This window comes from Garra rufa, chromosome 11, assembly GCF_049309525.1.
Source record: "Garra rufa chromosome 11, GarRuf1.0, whole genome shotgun sequence".
In the NCBI taxonomy this organism is placed as follows: domain Eukaryota; kingdom Metazoa; phylum Chordata; class Actinopteri; order Cypriniformes; family Cyprinidae; genus Garra; species Garra rufa.
This window is the reverse complement of record NC_133371.1, coordinates 40,933,595-40,947,908: the sequence shown is the minus strand read 5'-3', so window position 1 is coordinate 40,947,908 and position 14,314 is coordinate 40,933,595. Positions and strand designations below refer to the sequence as shown.

General features: G+C 37.8%; 2 protein-coding genes across 2 annotated transcripts in view; both read right to left on the bottom strand.

Moving 5' to 3' along the window:
- Window positions 1–409: 409 nt before the first annotated feature.
- minar1l (membrane integral NOTCH2 associated receptor 1-like) lies at window positions 410–7,172 on the bottom strand. The gene is made up of 3 exons (XM_073851045.1): window positions 5,253–7,172; window positions 3,574–3,762; window positions 410–1,654 (listed from the first exon to the last, which is right to left on the bottom strand). Exons 1-3 carry the CDS (start codon window positions 7,170–7,172, stop codon window positions 1,472–1,474), a joined length of 2,292 nt encoding a protein of 763 aa, XP_073707146.1. The 3' UTR covers window positions 410–1,471.
- A 4,968-nt stretch (window positions 7,173–12,140) lies between these two features.
- The window catches only part of cd9a (CD9 molecule a), a 14,385-nt gene continuing 12,211 nt past the window's right edge, over window positions 12,141–14,314 (bottom strand). Inside the window, exon 7 of the mRNA XM_073850213.1 lies at window positions 12,141–12,719. Within this exon, the coding sequence (XP_073706314.1) occupies window positions 12,584–12,719 (136 nt within the window). The 3' untranslated portion in view covers window positions 12,141–12,583. The remainder of the gene's footprint in view (window positions 12,720–14,314) is intronic.

The following is a 14,314-nucleotide window of genomic DNA, read 5'->3' as shown; positions in this document are numbered from 1 at the left end:
TCACGTCAATAACGGAACTGACAGATCATAAATAGATAATACACGTTTATGAGAGCTGTGCTCTAAAATATTAAAACTGCATTGGGAAAAGCAGCAAGCTGCAAAAGTATTGCTGATATTATTAAAGAAAAACTCTCACTGCAATACCACTGTCATGATCCGCCTCCTTCCTATGACTTCCTGCTGTTTAACCGGCAGAAGAAAAGACACACAAGACAAGGTCCCGCTGAATAACCAAAACCAGCTTTATGAAGAGAGTATATTTTCACAGTCAAAGTTGCCCTGAAAAAGGAAAAATCCCAATCCAGAAATGCATGTTCATACAGTCACAGAATGAAAAACAAGGCTATTTCTATAAGAGGAACACAAAAATACCAATCAAAATCATGACTTTTCCAACATTGCCTCCTCGAAATAGGACATCTCATTCAATTGTCTTCACATTACAGTATTCAGCTGCTGAAAGCATTGCCAAGGCTTGCTATGCATTTGCTATGGATGCTAAGATGTTCTTACACAGTTGGCCTGTGGTCATAAATCGGATCACTCATTTTGTAGTCCGTAGCACAAGTGGTGCGAGATGAATACCAACAGTGATCATAGATCAAACTGCATGTAAAAATCCCATCAGCTCCAATCAGAAACTCTTTTACCTGAGCAAATCTCTCATTTATCAGCTGCGGCGGACAGAAGTAGGACTCGGAAAGCTTCAGGCTCGATAAAAGAGGACTAACTCTCCTTTCTCTCGGTCTCCCCTCCCATCACAACCCATTAAAAGTTTAGTGCTGTTGTTCAGCAAATTGAAAATGTGTGTCGGTATTGATCCACCATCATGCATCCATTCTGGATCTCTGGAGGCTCGTTTTCCTTTTCTTTTAAGCTTTTGTGAGGGAGGATGTTACGTTTTGCAGCACGGTTTTAGTACTGATTGTGTTCACCACAAATTCAGGTCAGTAATGAAGATTAGGCATCGAACGAAAACAAAGATTCACATCACTCACACGTCAGCATTTCCTCCAAATATAAGAACATTAAAGCAGATCTAAAGGGCAGCTGCATGTAAATGTGCAACTAATAATGGATTTTCCAAGCGTTTAAATGGAGGCGCGGAAGGGAGAAACGTGCCGCTGTGCGAGCAAGTGGGTGCCGTCTCAGGTTTCAGCAGAATTACATTAGACTAATGGGAACTCCCCAATATCCGCCAACAAAGAGGGCATACCGGAACGTCCTGAAGTCATAAACTGCCGAACAAGCATTTAAATGAGAACCTCAAACAAAACTAAAGGTAGGGAAACTCCGAAAAGGCCCATTGAAGGTTTCAGGAAACACAGTCTATTTTGCATAGGTTTAACACTGGGACAGTCTGCCATGCTCGTTGAATTGGTTTCATGAAGAATTCATGCGTTTGATAGTATTATCTAATAAACACGTATTGTACCATTCAATGTAGCATCAGGTGGCTGCATGTACGTTACACGGTGCTGACTGGAATGACGATGATGAGGATGAGGATGATGGTGGCAGTGATGCTGAGGGCAGCGATGCGGAACGCCTGGTTCCTGTTGCAACGGGTGTACGAATGCGAACGACGCAGGAGCGTGTCAGAGGCCGGCGTGTAAATCTCATCTGTCCAGAACTCCAAAGACTCAGGGGCCTGCAAAATGTATATAGAAATATCAAAGTTTCTATTTTGCTATCTTGTAGGGTTCCAAAGAATTCAATGATGCACATGTAAAAACAATACTAATTCATTTGAAAATAGCCATTATTGTTTCAAATTAAAGGAATAGTTCACCTAAATGGGAAAATTTGCTGAACATGTATACCCCTCAGCCCATCCAAGATGTAGAAAAGTTTTTTCTCCGTCAGAACAGATTTAGAGAAATTTAGCATTACATCACTTGCTCACCAAAGGATCCCCTGCAGTGAAAGGGTGCCGTCAGAATGAAAGTCCAAACAGCTGATAAAACATCACAATAATACAAGTAAACCACACCACTCCAATCCATCAATTAATGTCTTACAAAAGTGAAAATCTGCATGTTTGTAAGACACAAATGTAACTTTAAACTGTCGCTTCTAGCCAAAACATGACTCCATAATTTATAATAATAAAGCCTCCAGTTTAGAACTGTTTCTTTTTTGTTTAGTCTGTGCATATTTCTCTCCTGATTCAGACGAGACAACTTTTTCACTTGAAAAAGAAGTTAAAAATCTTTACTGATTGTTTACTAAAAGTAATGTGGATTACTTGTGGATTATTTGATGTTTTTATCAGGCTCTTGATCAGGTGAACTGTTCCTTTAAGACAGATTTATAAAGCATGTTATGCAAACCTCATCAAAACCTAGTTAGTTAATCACTTTAGAAAACTACAGTTGAGGTCAAAATTTACATACACCTTGCAGAATCTGCAAAATGTTAATTATTTTTCCAAAAATCCACCCAAATCATACAAAATTCATGTTATTCTTTATTTAGTACTGACCTGAATAAGATATTTCACATAAAAGATGTTTACATATAGTCCACAAGAGAAAATAATAGTTGCATTTATAAAAATGATCCTGTCCAAAAGTTTACATACACTTGATTCTTAATACTTTGTTGTTACCTGAATGATCCACAGCTGTTTTTTTGTGATAGTTGATAGTTGTTCAAAAATTCTTTGGTTTCTCAGAATTTTTGTGTATTTGAACCCTTTCCAACAAAGACTGTATGATTTTAAGATCCATCTTTTAACACTGAGGACAACTGAGGGACTCATATGCAACTATTACAGAAGTTTCAAATGCTCCCTGATGCAACTTTTGAACAGAATGAAGATGTGTGCATTTTTCTTATTTTGCCTAAATATCATTTTTATTGAGTACTGCCCTTCAGAAGCGACAGAAGATACTTAAATGTTTCCCAAAATACAAAATAAGTTAAATTTACCCTGATATTCAAATTCAAAAAGTTTTTACCCCTCGGCTCTTAATGCATCAGTGAGCGTTTGAATCTACCGTAATTAGCCCCTCAGCTGTCCTTAGTGTGAAAAGATGGATCTCAAAATCATACAGTCATTGTTGGATACAAAAATGCTAAAAAACCAAAGAATTTGTGGGACCTGAAGGATTGTTCTCAAGAACAGCAGGTAGTTTAACTGTTCAGGACAAACAATCAACTCATGAACAACTATCACTAAACAACAACAACAAAAAACAGCTGTGGATCATTCAGGTAACAACACAGTATTAAGAATCAAGTGTATGTAAACTTTTAAACAGGATCATTTTTATAAATTCAACTATTAACTTTCTTGTGGACTATAGGTAAACATCTTTTATGTGAAATATCCCATTCAGGTCAGTACTAAATAAAAATAACATGCATTTTGTATGAATTTATCTTATTATTATTTTGGTAAAATAATTAACATTTAGCAGTTTCTGTATCTAGACTTTAGATCTCAACTGTATATTGCCATCCTATTTATACCTTTTATTCTATTTAATAATATTAATATTAAAATAATATAGATTCATGAGGTGACAACGTTTTCACTCAAAAAATTACATTTGGACTTGTTACCTGAAGATCCAGAGGTGCTAAGTCTGATTGGCTCCAAGTCACTTTGGGGCGTTCAGTCATATGCTGGGTAGTGCTCTGGACAGATGTGCGCCGTGGTGCATTGTGGGTCTCAGGTGGCATCAGGTGAAAGCTTGTCACTTCTTGCCCTATGGAGCCCTCTCTTTTATGCACTCCACCTAAATGTTCTGACTGAGGAGCCAAACAAAATTTATATTATGACCATATTATGCCAAAATCATTAGGATTCTTAGTAAAGAAATGTTTGATGAAAATATTTTCAAAATATCCTACCATAAATATATCAAAACGTAATTTTTGATTAGTAATATGCATAGCTAAGAACTTCATTTGGACAACTTAAAGGGTGATTTTTTCAATATTAAGATTTTTTTGCACCCTTAGATTCCAGATTTTCAAATAGTTGTATCTCAACCAAACATTGTCCTATCCTAACAAACCATACATCAATGTAAACCTCAATTTCAGACAAAAAAGGTCCTTCTGGCTACGTTTGTGGTCCAGCGTCACATATGTTCTAAATTCTGTATTGCATTTATTATTGTCTGCATTACAATTTAAGTGCAAAGTTAAATTGAAAAATTTACATGAATTTACTAAATTTCTTTTGCTTTAAATGACAGCAGCAATTAAGCTGCATGAAATCCACAAGTTAGCATAAAACCTGTTGGTCAAGTTCATGAGAATGAGGATCTTGTGCTTTAGTACACTGTAGCAGGGATGACATAATTTTTTGGGCCAGCCTTCAAGTCAGCATTATCCTGGTTCTCTCTTCAAAACCCAAACTATTTATTTATATTAGCTTTTAGTTTATTGCAGGTAATAGGCTCTGTGACCAGCAAAAGTATATGATTCTTACAAGATAATCTTGTGAAGAAAGGGACCTTACTATTTAAATGTGACCCTGGACCATGAAATCAGCCATAAGGGTATATATTTTTTGAAATTGAGATTTATACATTATCTTTCCATTGACGTATGGTTTGTTAGGATAGGACAATATTTGGCCGAGATACAACTATTTGAAAATCTGGAAGCTGAGGGTGCAAAGAAATCTAAATATTGAGAAAATCACCTTTAAAGTTTTCCAAATGAAGTTCTTAGCAATGCATATTACTTATCAAAGATTAAGTTTTGATTTATTTACGGTAGGAAATTTACAAAATATCTTAACTGAACGTGATCTTTACTTAATATCCAATTGATTTTTGCCATAGAAGAAAAATAGATAATTTTGACCCATACAATGTACTGTTGGTTATTGCTACAAATATACCCATGCTACTTATGACTGGTTTTGTGTTCCAGGGTCACATACATGCTATAAGCGATTTTCAGCCATTTTGCTAACTCTAACCACATGTCTCTTTAAAACCCTGCCTAAATGCACAAAATGATTGACATGCAGAGGGCATTTCTGATTGGCTGATTTTCCGGATACAAACTGACTCTTTTTTGTTCTTTACAGAGGCTGAATTCAAAATTACATACTAGCATACTACTCTTACTATTTTTGTCCTAGGTTACATACTGTATCTTTAAGTGGCAGGAATAAGAGTAGTATACTGAGTATATGTCATAAGGACACTTTATGTAGAAGAAATATCACTTACAGCACATCTAAAATGTGTTTATATATGTAGACATTTTTATTCTGTTACCTTAACAGCCTGTATGTGTGGCTCCTTGCTGAAGCTGATGCTCCACTCCCTGGGGGCTTCCGACCCACTGCTCTCCGTGTGGCTCCTGGAGGTCCTGCGCACAAACAGACGCCTGCGTTTCGCCGCTGCCTCGTTGACACCCTCCCCCACTGGATTGATCCTCGGGGACCCATGCTGTTGCTGCAGGCTAGGCCGTGGCGTGAGCTGTGGCTGTATGTGCACTTGATGCAGGTGCGGGCATGCGACCTGATCCCGTTCTTCCAGACGATTCAGTGTGGAAAGCACGAGGGCCAGCTGCTCACGTAGCTCTGAGATCGGCTCGAGCTGTTGCTCCAGTTCCGTGACCCGTTGGAGCAGGCGCCCCACGCCCCATCTCACGCCCTCTTCAGGTGCCTCCAAGGAGTGGAACAACCTCCGTAACTTTCCCAAACGTTCACGCCTTTCTGGGAGCCCAGCTCCGCCCCCTTCTTGGGCTCCGCCTCCTTCCCCCGGCAGCACTGCCATGGAGCCACACATGCTAATGTCGTCTAAAAAGCGGAAGATGGCACTGATGTCATCCTCACCGATGTCAGGGTTGTCGATGGAGAGTTTATCGGCAAGCATGAGGCTTCGTAAAGCGCGCCGATCTGTGACCTCCGTTTGGGTGCCCACGCTAACCATGCCCTCAATGCTCGGGGACCAATCGTACCATGCGTCCAAACTCATCCCGCTGAGCCGCTTAAAGGTATCTCGCACTGTATCGACAATGCGAGGATCAAAACCGGGAATGTCAAAGCTTGATCCGTCGATGCTGAGTTTAACAGATCCTGGCTTTCTCAAACCTGACTTCTCTAAGACAGACCGCTCTGATCTGGGCTTCTGCAGCCCCGTAGTTTCAGGCTCAGGTCTTTCGTCCGCCGTCCTGCTGTCGATGTCCAAGCTGTGGCTTTTGATTTGAAGGGCAGGGGTTTGGTGCTTTTGGCTGGAGACTGAAGGGCCAAAGTAGGTGGACGTCTGGAGTTCATCCAAACTTTCGTGCTTCGACTGACGCCACTGATCGTAGGGGTTCGCAGCATTATCAAACGATTGCGAGTCGTCCACGTGTGCATCCGGTTCAGGTGTGTTCGCATAAATGTATGAATGCTCATGCGCATGTGATGCCGGGTTGTGGTGGTCATTTGCGTACGTTGTGGGATCCGGATAGGGGTTGTTTTGGGGTGCATAAAGCAGCTCCTCACTATCCGATCTTGGTCCGTCCGGGCTTGGATCTGATTGGCCGTCGGCTTCCACAGAAATGAGTGGAACTTTGCGGATCCCTTCTTTGAAGGCACTCCTCTTCTGCGAGCAGGAACGAGCGACGCGGGTTCCCTGAATGGTCGCCGGCGTCTTTCCAGTCTCCTGATTGACCGCGTCCACAGAATGCGTGTTCTGCATGCTGTCCCGGTTGTGCATGTGTGAGTGAGGTTGAGGCTGAGCGTGTGAAGCCTCTGTGTTATGACTGAACGCTTCACAAGGGAGGTTCTCATATTTACAGTCCTCTGAGGCAGTCCCTCCTCCTGTGACGGGTAAGGCGGCTGGCCAGTCGTAACGCACAAATCCCTTCCCACAGACCTGACAGGGCGTCAGAGACTGAAGGTTCTGCGTGTATGTTGGAGCCATGCGGGTGTGCATGAGGAGGTTGAACAGGGAGACAACATCAGCGGCCGCAGAGAGCCGGTTGCTGCAAGGCGGGTGAAGCCGCTCTCGGAAGAGAGTGGCAGGAAAGCAGGGGTCTCTACAGGCGGTGGAATATAAGAGACTCCGTAATTCTAGAAGCGGCTGCAGGCTGAAGCGTCCACTCAGATAGACGCAAATATCAGCGTATGTCACGCTCCCACGGCATGCACCTAACACTTCTAGGATCTCCAACAATACAAGAGGGTCTTCAGGGTTTTCAGCCATTTGCATTAGATTTGAGGTTGCAATCATGCACACTACAGAAAATTAAGCTCACTGTCCTTTGCTTTTCTCAGCTCTGCAAAAGGGGGCACAGCTGTAAAATCAGGTCAGCCAGACTAGGATTTCCACAAAAATTACTTCAATGTAAATCCAATGTAAAACAGTCCAAGACAGAAAGGTGCAATAAAAAACAAGCGGTTACCTCTTGCCACTGGGATATGGCGCTGAGAACAAAGCTATTCATTGCTGACCTTATTCAAAGCCTTAATATAGCCACTGATCGGAGCATTTGAAAAGCGAAGAAACCATTAGTGATGGAGTGAAATCGTCCATCTCTGCTGATCAGGGTCCCAACTGAGAGGCTCTCGTAGGTGAAGCGATGGTCAGTGGTCAGGCAGCGGTCAGTCCTATGGTTAGTGCAGAAAAGCAGGTCATTTGGGGTCTCAAGGGATGCCATGAATCCCGGTTCTCATCCCTCATGAGGTGATCAAAATGCCCCGCATATGAAAAACAGCATGGAGAGTTTCTGCCTAACATGTGACAGGAGTGTTGCATCCTCTAGTTGGTGTGTTTGCACACGGAGCTGCTGTGGTGAAAGTCACACATGACGTTGGTGACTTCTAATGCGGGACAATAAACATAGAAGAAATGCTTTGTGAAGTACAGAGGAATGCATAAAAGAAACCTTAATTGAGTATATTATAAACCTTTTCCTTTGTGTATTCTATCATAAAAAAATACATTGCTTATTAAACATTTCAATAAATATACAAATAAATCAATAAAATAGAAATAACAACCTACAAAAGTTACTATGACATGCATCGATAGATATATTTATTTATACATTTCTCTGCATTTTATTTATTTACGCAACAGAAATGTACACATTTGTCTGCACTTGGCTCAGATTTGTCTACTTAAATAAAACATTTTTTTAATTAAATTATGTTCAAAAATAAGCCAGTTATTTACAAATTAAATTAGTATATAAGCATAACCTTGATCATATTTGATTCCTAAATATATTAAATATGACACTGGACCACAAAAACAGTCGTAAGGGTACATTTTTTGAAATTGAGATTTATACATCATCTGAAAGCTGAATAAAGAAGCTTTACATGATGTGTGGTTTTTAAGACAATATTTGAAAATCAGAAATCTGAGGATGCAAAAAAATTATCTTTTAAAGTTGTCCAAATGAAGTTCTTAGCAATGCATATTAGTAATCAAAATGTAAGAAATGTCGAAGGAAATGTACAAAATATCTTCATGAAACATGATTTTTACTTAATACCTTAATGTTTATGGCATAAAAGAATTTTGACCCCCATTATGTATTTTTGGCTTTTGCTACAAATATACCCCAGCTACTTACGACTGGTTTTGTGGTCGAGGGTCATAAATAGTAGACTAATGTATTTAATGTACTACAAAGCCTCAAAAAATGCATATAAAAATACTGAAACAAAGTATTGATTTACATACAGTCTTTTGAGCATATGACATTTCTTGCATAAAATCCTAAGAAATTACATGAAAATCAAAGCCCACCTGTACTATCTGAAGATGAAGATGTCTTTATTCACACAGACCGTCCCAAATCACATGCAAACAAAAGTGGAGAAGTCAAACAGCCCCAGCATCTGCTCTGCATCGTACTGAAGTGGACAATGAGAGGTTTAAGTCCTGACATTACATACATTACATTACAGACTGTAACACACTTCCTCTCTCTCTGTTTTAGTATAGCCTACAGCTACATTAAAGTAATCAAACCTTTTAAAAGTGTAATGGAGCTCGTTCACTTCAGACGTCAGAGAGTCTGTACTATTAGGACTCATCAGGAACTCAGAGTTCTTTATCTCTAATTGATGAGCATCTGAAAGATCTGGTTTAAGATCACTTCAGTCTATTGAAAAGTTTGTTGATGAGTTGAAAACTTTGTTTGTTTAGTAGTTTCAGGTTTTAAATAATTAGATGCAAAGACCACCAGGGGGCAACAAAGTTCATATTATAGCCTATCAAACTGCATCTGAACAGAAAAAATCTTTGAGGGGGAAATACTGACTAATAAGCAAAATAAAAAGTCAAATCGTGCAATAATGGTCAATTAAATTAATACTTATCTATTTTTGCTGTAATGTGTTTTGATAGACATTGACACTGATAGACAAGATTGTTATTGCATGAACACATACACATCAGGGATTGTTTAGTAATATTTAACAGTAATAGCCTACTATATAATAACATAAACCAAGTGGCTTAGAAAGACAGCACGTTTAGTATATTAAAGGATTAGTTCACTTCCTGAATAAAAAATCTTAATAATGTACTCACCCCATGTCATACAAGATGTTATCACATCTTACTTTCTTCTGTTCAAAAGAAATTAAGGTTCTGAGGAAAACATTCCAGGATATTTCTCCATATAGTGGACTTCAATGAGGATCAACAGGTTGAAGGTCCAAATTGCATTCGAACCGAGGAATATGTGACCCTGGACCACAAAACCAGTCATAAGTGTAAATTTGTCGAAATTGAGATTCTTACGTCATCTGAAAGCTGAGTAAATAACCTTTCCATTGATATTGTTTGTTAAAATAGGACAATGTTTGTCTGAGATACAACTATTTGAAAACCTGGAATCTGAGGGTGCAAAAAAATCTAAATATTGGGAAAATCGCCGTAAAAGTTGTCAAAATGAAGTTCTTAGCAATGTATATTACTAATCAAAAATCAAGTTTTTATATATTTATGGTAGAAAAATTACAAAATATCTTCATGGAACATGATCTTTACTTAATATCTAATGATTTTGGCATAAAAGAAAAATCGATAATTTTGAACCATACAATGTATTTTTGGCTATTGCTACAAATATACCTGTGCTACTTAAGACTGGTTTTGTGGTCCAGGGTCACATATGTGTTTCATCTAGCGAAACGATCGGCCATTTTCTAAAAAAATTTTAAAACATATAGGCTATTTTTTTATGACAAATAATGCACGTCCATGACTTCTGGCATGGAGCAATATCATTGGAAAGGTCATTCTTCGACTGTGTACTCTGGTTCAAAAAGGTAGGGTATGGTGAAAAAAATAATTTTCTCCTCCAACTTCAAAATTACCCGACATAGCTGTTTTACCTTCTATTGTAAAGTGACTTATTTTGCATGTTCACTTTGTAAACACTGGGTCAGTACTTCCGCCTAAGTCATGTGTGACCTTTCCAACTTGACTACGAAATGCATGTAAGCATTTCAAGACAAGCATTTGTGGTTAAAAAGTATTTATTTATCTTCAGAATATGTAATTTCGCTTCACTAAATAAGACCCTTATTCCCTGATGTAAAAAATAACTAAAACTGAAATAGTAAAAACCATAGATATTTTAAAAATACAACTATTAAAAATAAAAAAGTTGAACACTTGTTAATGCCATATAGCCACTTGGTTTATACCACTTTGGTTACAGGTATACACAGTTGAGGTCAAATCTTCTAAATGGGGTAATGATTTTATCAAAATAAGAGAGATCATACAAAATAAGTGTTATTTTTTATTTAGTACTTACCTGAATAAGATATTTCACATGAAAGATGCTTACATAGTCCACAGGAGAAAATAATAGTTGAATTTATAAAAGTGACCCTGTTCAAAAGTTTACATACACTTGATTCTTAATACTGTATTACCTGAATGATCCACAGCTGTTTTTTTGTTTTTGTTTAGTGATAGTTGTTCATGAGTCCCTTGTTTGTCCTGAAAAGTTAAACTGTCTGAGGTTCTTCAGAAAAAGTATTTCAGGTCCCACAAAGTCTTTGGATTTCCAGAGGATTTTTGTGTATTTGAACCCTTTCCAACAATGACTGTATGATTTTGAGATCACGCTGAGGACTCATATGCAACTATTACAGAAGTTTCAAATGCACACTGAAGCGTCAGAAGGAAACATGATGCATTAAGACCCAGGGGGTGAAAACTTTTGAACACAATGAAGGTGTGTAGGCCACATTTTTCTTATTTTGCCTAAATAATCTGTTTTTCATTTCGTATATGTAAGAAGATACTTACATGTTTTCCAGAAGACAAAATAAGTTCAATTTACCCTAATCTTCAAATTCAAAAAGTTTTCACCCCCAGGTTCTTAATGCATGGTTTTATCTTCTGAAGCATCAGTGAGTGTTTGAACTTTTTGTAATAACTGCATATGAGTCCCTCAGTTGTCCTCAGAGTGAAAATATGGATCTCAAAATCATACAGTCATTGTTGGAAAGGGTACAAATCACAAAAATGCTGAAAAACCAAAGAATCTGTGGGACCTGAGGGATTTTTCTGAAGAACAGTGGCCAGTTTAACTGTTCAGGACAAACAAGGGACTCATGAACAACTATCAATTTCTGAGTGATTTTTGATAGATTTTGAGAAAATTACAGGAAAGGAAATGTTTTGATGGGTGTGCCTCTGCATGCTTTAATATGATTTCAGTCTCTCACGTCTTTGTTGGCTCAATCTGTTTGGGTTTGTTGGTGAGTCACACTGTCACTTATTATGAGAGAGAAACATTTTTTCACAATGTGTCAGTGTTGTGTTTGAGAAACACAAAATCAAAGGCAAGAGATAGAGGTGGTTTGTAATTATAAAAGCAATTTTCCATTGTACAAACTCAGCTCTAAAGTGGCTTTTCAAAATTTCAGCCTAATTGAGACCAAGTTAAGACAAACAGGAAGAAGGGGGGAAGAACGGAAGGAGAAAATGATATAAGCAAGATTAAGGAAACAGAGAGGTTGTAAGCGGTCACATAATGGAGTGACGCTGTGATTATGGGAAACGGGATGAAGGTTTGGGTATCAGCTCCTTCACAATGACTCTTATCAGCCTGTTGAGTGAAAGCTGTTAAAACAGATCATACACACACACTTCACCCTGGATACTCAAAAAAAAAAACAAAAAAACACAAGATTCATGAATAATTTGGCCTTTATTTAAGCCATATGCACCGATGTGGGTAAATCAATCAACCCTATTCACAAATCAAAAACAGAACATTAGAAAAGTTCAGAACATATCAAGCAGTACTGCGAGTACAATAAAGCGAACAAATGGTTAATCCTTAAAATCTATTATGAACGATAAAAAAATATAAAAAGTCAAACTTGAAGGCCTTTTCAAATGGGCTTGGAATGCTAAACCAACCCTGTTCTCTCATTACTCGTGACGGAACCAGTGATACAGCTGCACTAAGAAAAAGAGTGAATTCCAGTCAATCAGAGACGTGAAGAAATCATGTGCCTGACGCTGTGATCTGACTGGCTCTTAGCTGATGAGGTCATGTTCAAGACAGTGCTTTGGGACAGACATCATGCAACACAAATATACTGGCAGTTTCCCAGGCAACTGGACCCTCACACTATCTCCCGGGTTTTCCGGATGGCACAGCACAGCATCATGCTAAAGATCATGCCGAAGATCTGCGCACATGGAGAACACATTCCTTTAGTGACACAATCACACGCTCGAAAAAGCATTACAATCAAGGTACTAAGTAATATAATTTCTACACCATTAGAAAAAAAACATACATACAGTGCCTTGCAAAAGTATTCATACCCCTTCATTTTTTTCACATTTTGTTTTGTTGCAGCATTATGTTAAACTGCTTTAAATTAGTTTTTCCCCACATCAATTTACACTCCACACCATAATAATGACAAAGTAAAAACCAGATTTGCTAATTTTACAGATTTGTTAAAAATAAAACACTGAAATAAGTACATTGCATAAGTATTCATACCCTTAACTCAGTATATAGTTAAAGCACCTTTACAGCCTCAAGTCTTTTTGGGTATGATGTGACAAGCTTTGCACATCTGCATTTGGCAATTATCTGCCATTCTTTGCCTCACCTTTTCACCTCTCAAGCTCTGTCAGCTTGGATGGGGGCTGGCAGACAATCGTCTTCCATTATGGATAATGGAGGCTACATGCTTCTGTGAACCTTCAATGCAGCAGATTTTTTTCTGAACTCTTCCCTAGATCATTGCCTTAACGCAAGTCTGTCACTGAGCTCTACAGGCAGTTATCTTGACCTCAGGACTTGGTTTTTGCTCTGATATGCATTTTCAGCTGTTAGACCTTTTCTGAGAGGTGTGTGCCTTTCTAAATCATACTCATTCGAATGAATCTGCCACAGTTTAACTCCACTCGAAGTGTAGTAACATCTAGAAGCAATATGAATGCTCCTGAGCTAAATTTCGAGTGTCCCAGAAAAGGGTATGAATACTTATGCAACGGGATCTTTTCAGTTTTTTATTTTTAATAAATTTGCACAAATGTTAAAAACCTATTTTTTGCTTTGCCATTATAGAGTAGGGAGTGTAGATTGATGTGGGAAAAAAAGTTATTTAAAGTAGTTTAACATAAGGCAGCAACATAACAAAATGTGAAAAAAATGAAGGGGTATGAATACTTTCACAAGGCACTGTACACGATCATTCAAAGGTTTAGGGTTGGTAAGATGTTGTGTATTTTTGTAAGAATGCTCACGAAAGCTGCACTTATTTGATGTAGTAAAGATAGCAATATTCTGAAATATTGCTACAATATAAAATAACTTTTTTAGTATTTCAGTGATGCAAAGCTGAATTTTCAGCATCATTACTCTAGTTTTTAGTGTCACATGATCACAAATCATTCTAATATGCTAATTTCATATCATCATCAATGCTGAAAACAGTTGCACTGATTAGTATTTGTGTGAAAACAGTGATACTTTTTGTGTCTTTCATGAATAGAAAGTTAAAAAGAGCATTTATTTGAAATAGAAATCTTTTGAAACACTATAAATGCCTTTACAATAACTTTTGATGAACTTAATACAACCTATTAATTTCTTTAAAAAAATAATAAATACTAATCCCAAACATCTGAATGGTAATAGTATATATATATATATACACTAGTAAAATTAGCAATTTTTAAATAAATAAAAATGAAATAAAAAAAGTATATAAATTATATATAGATTTATTTACAATATCAGTTTTTAAAAGTTTTTTAAAGTTGTCTCTTCTGCTCACCAAGCCTGCATTTATTTGATCCAAAGTACAGCAAAAACAATTTTTAAATATACTTAC

Excerpts from the sequence above, each read along its gene's own strand:
- minar1l (XM_073851045.1), bottom strand. The coding sequence starts at position 7,172 with ATGGCTGAAAACCCTGAAGACCCTCTTGTATTGTTGGAGATCCTAGAA. Across the intron at positions 3,763-5,252 it reads CACACATACAGGCTGTTAAG|TCAGAACATTTAGGTGGAGT; the intron begins GTAACAGAATAA and ends TTGGCTCCTCAG. Across the intron at positions 1,655-3,573 it reads TAGCACCTCTGGATCTTCAG|GCCCCTGAGTCTTTGGAGTT; the intron begins GTAACAAGTCCA and ends TACATTTTGCAG.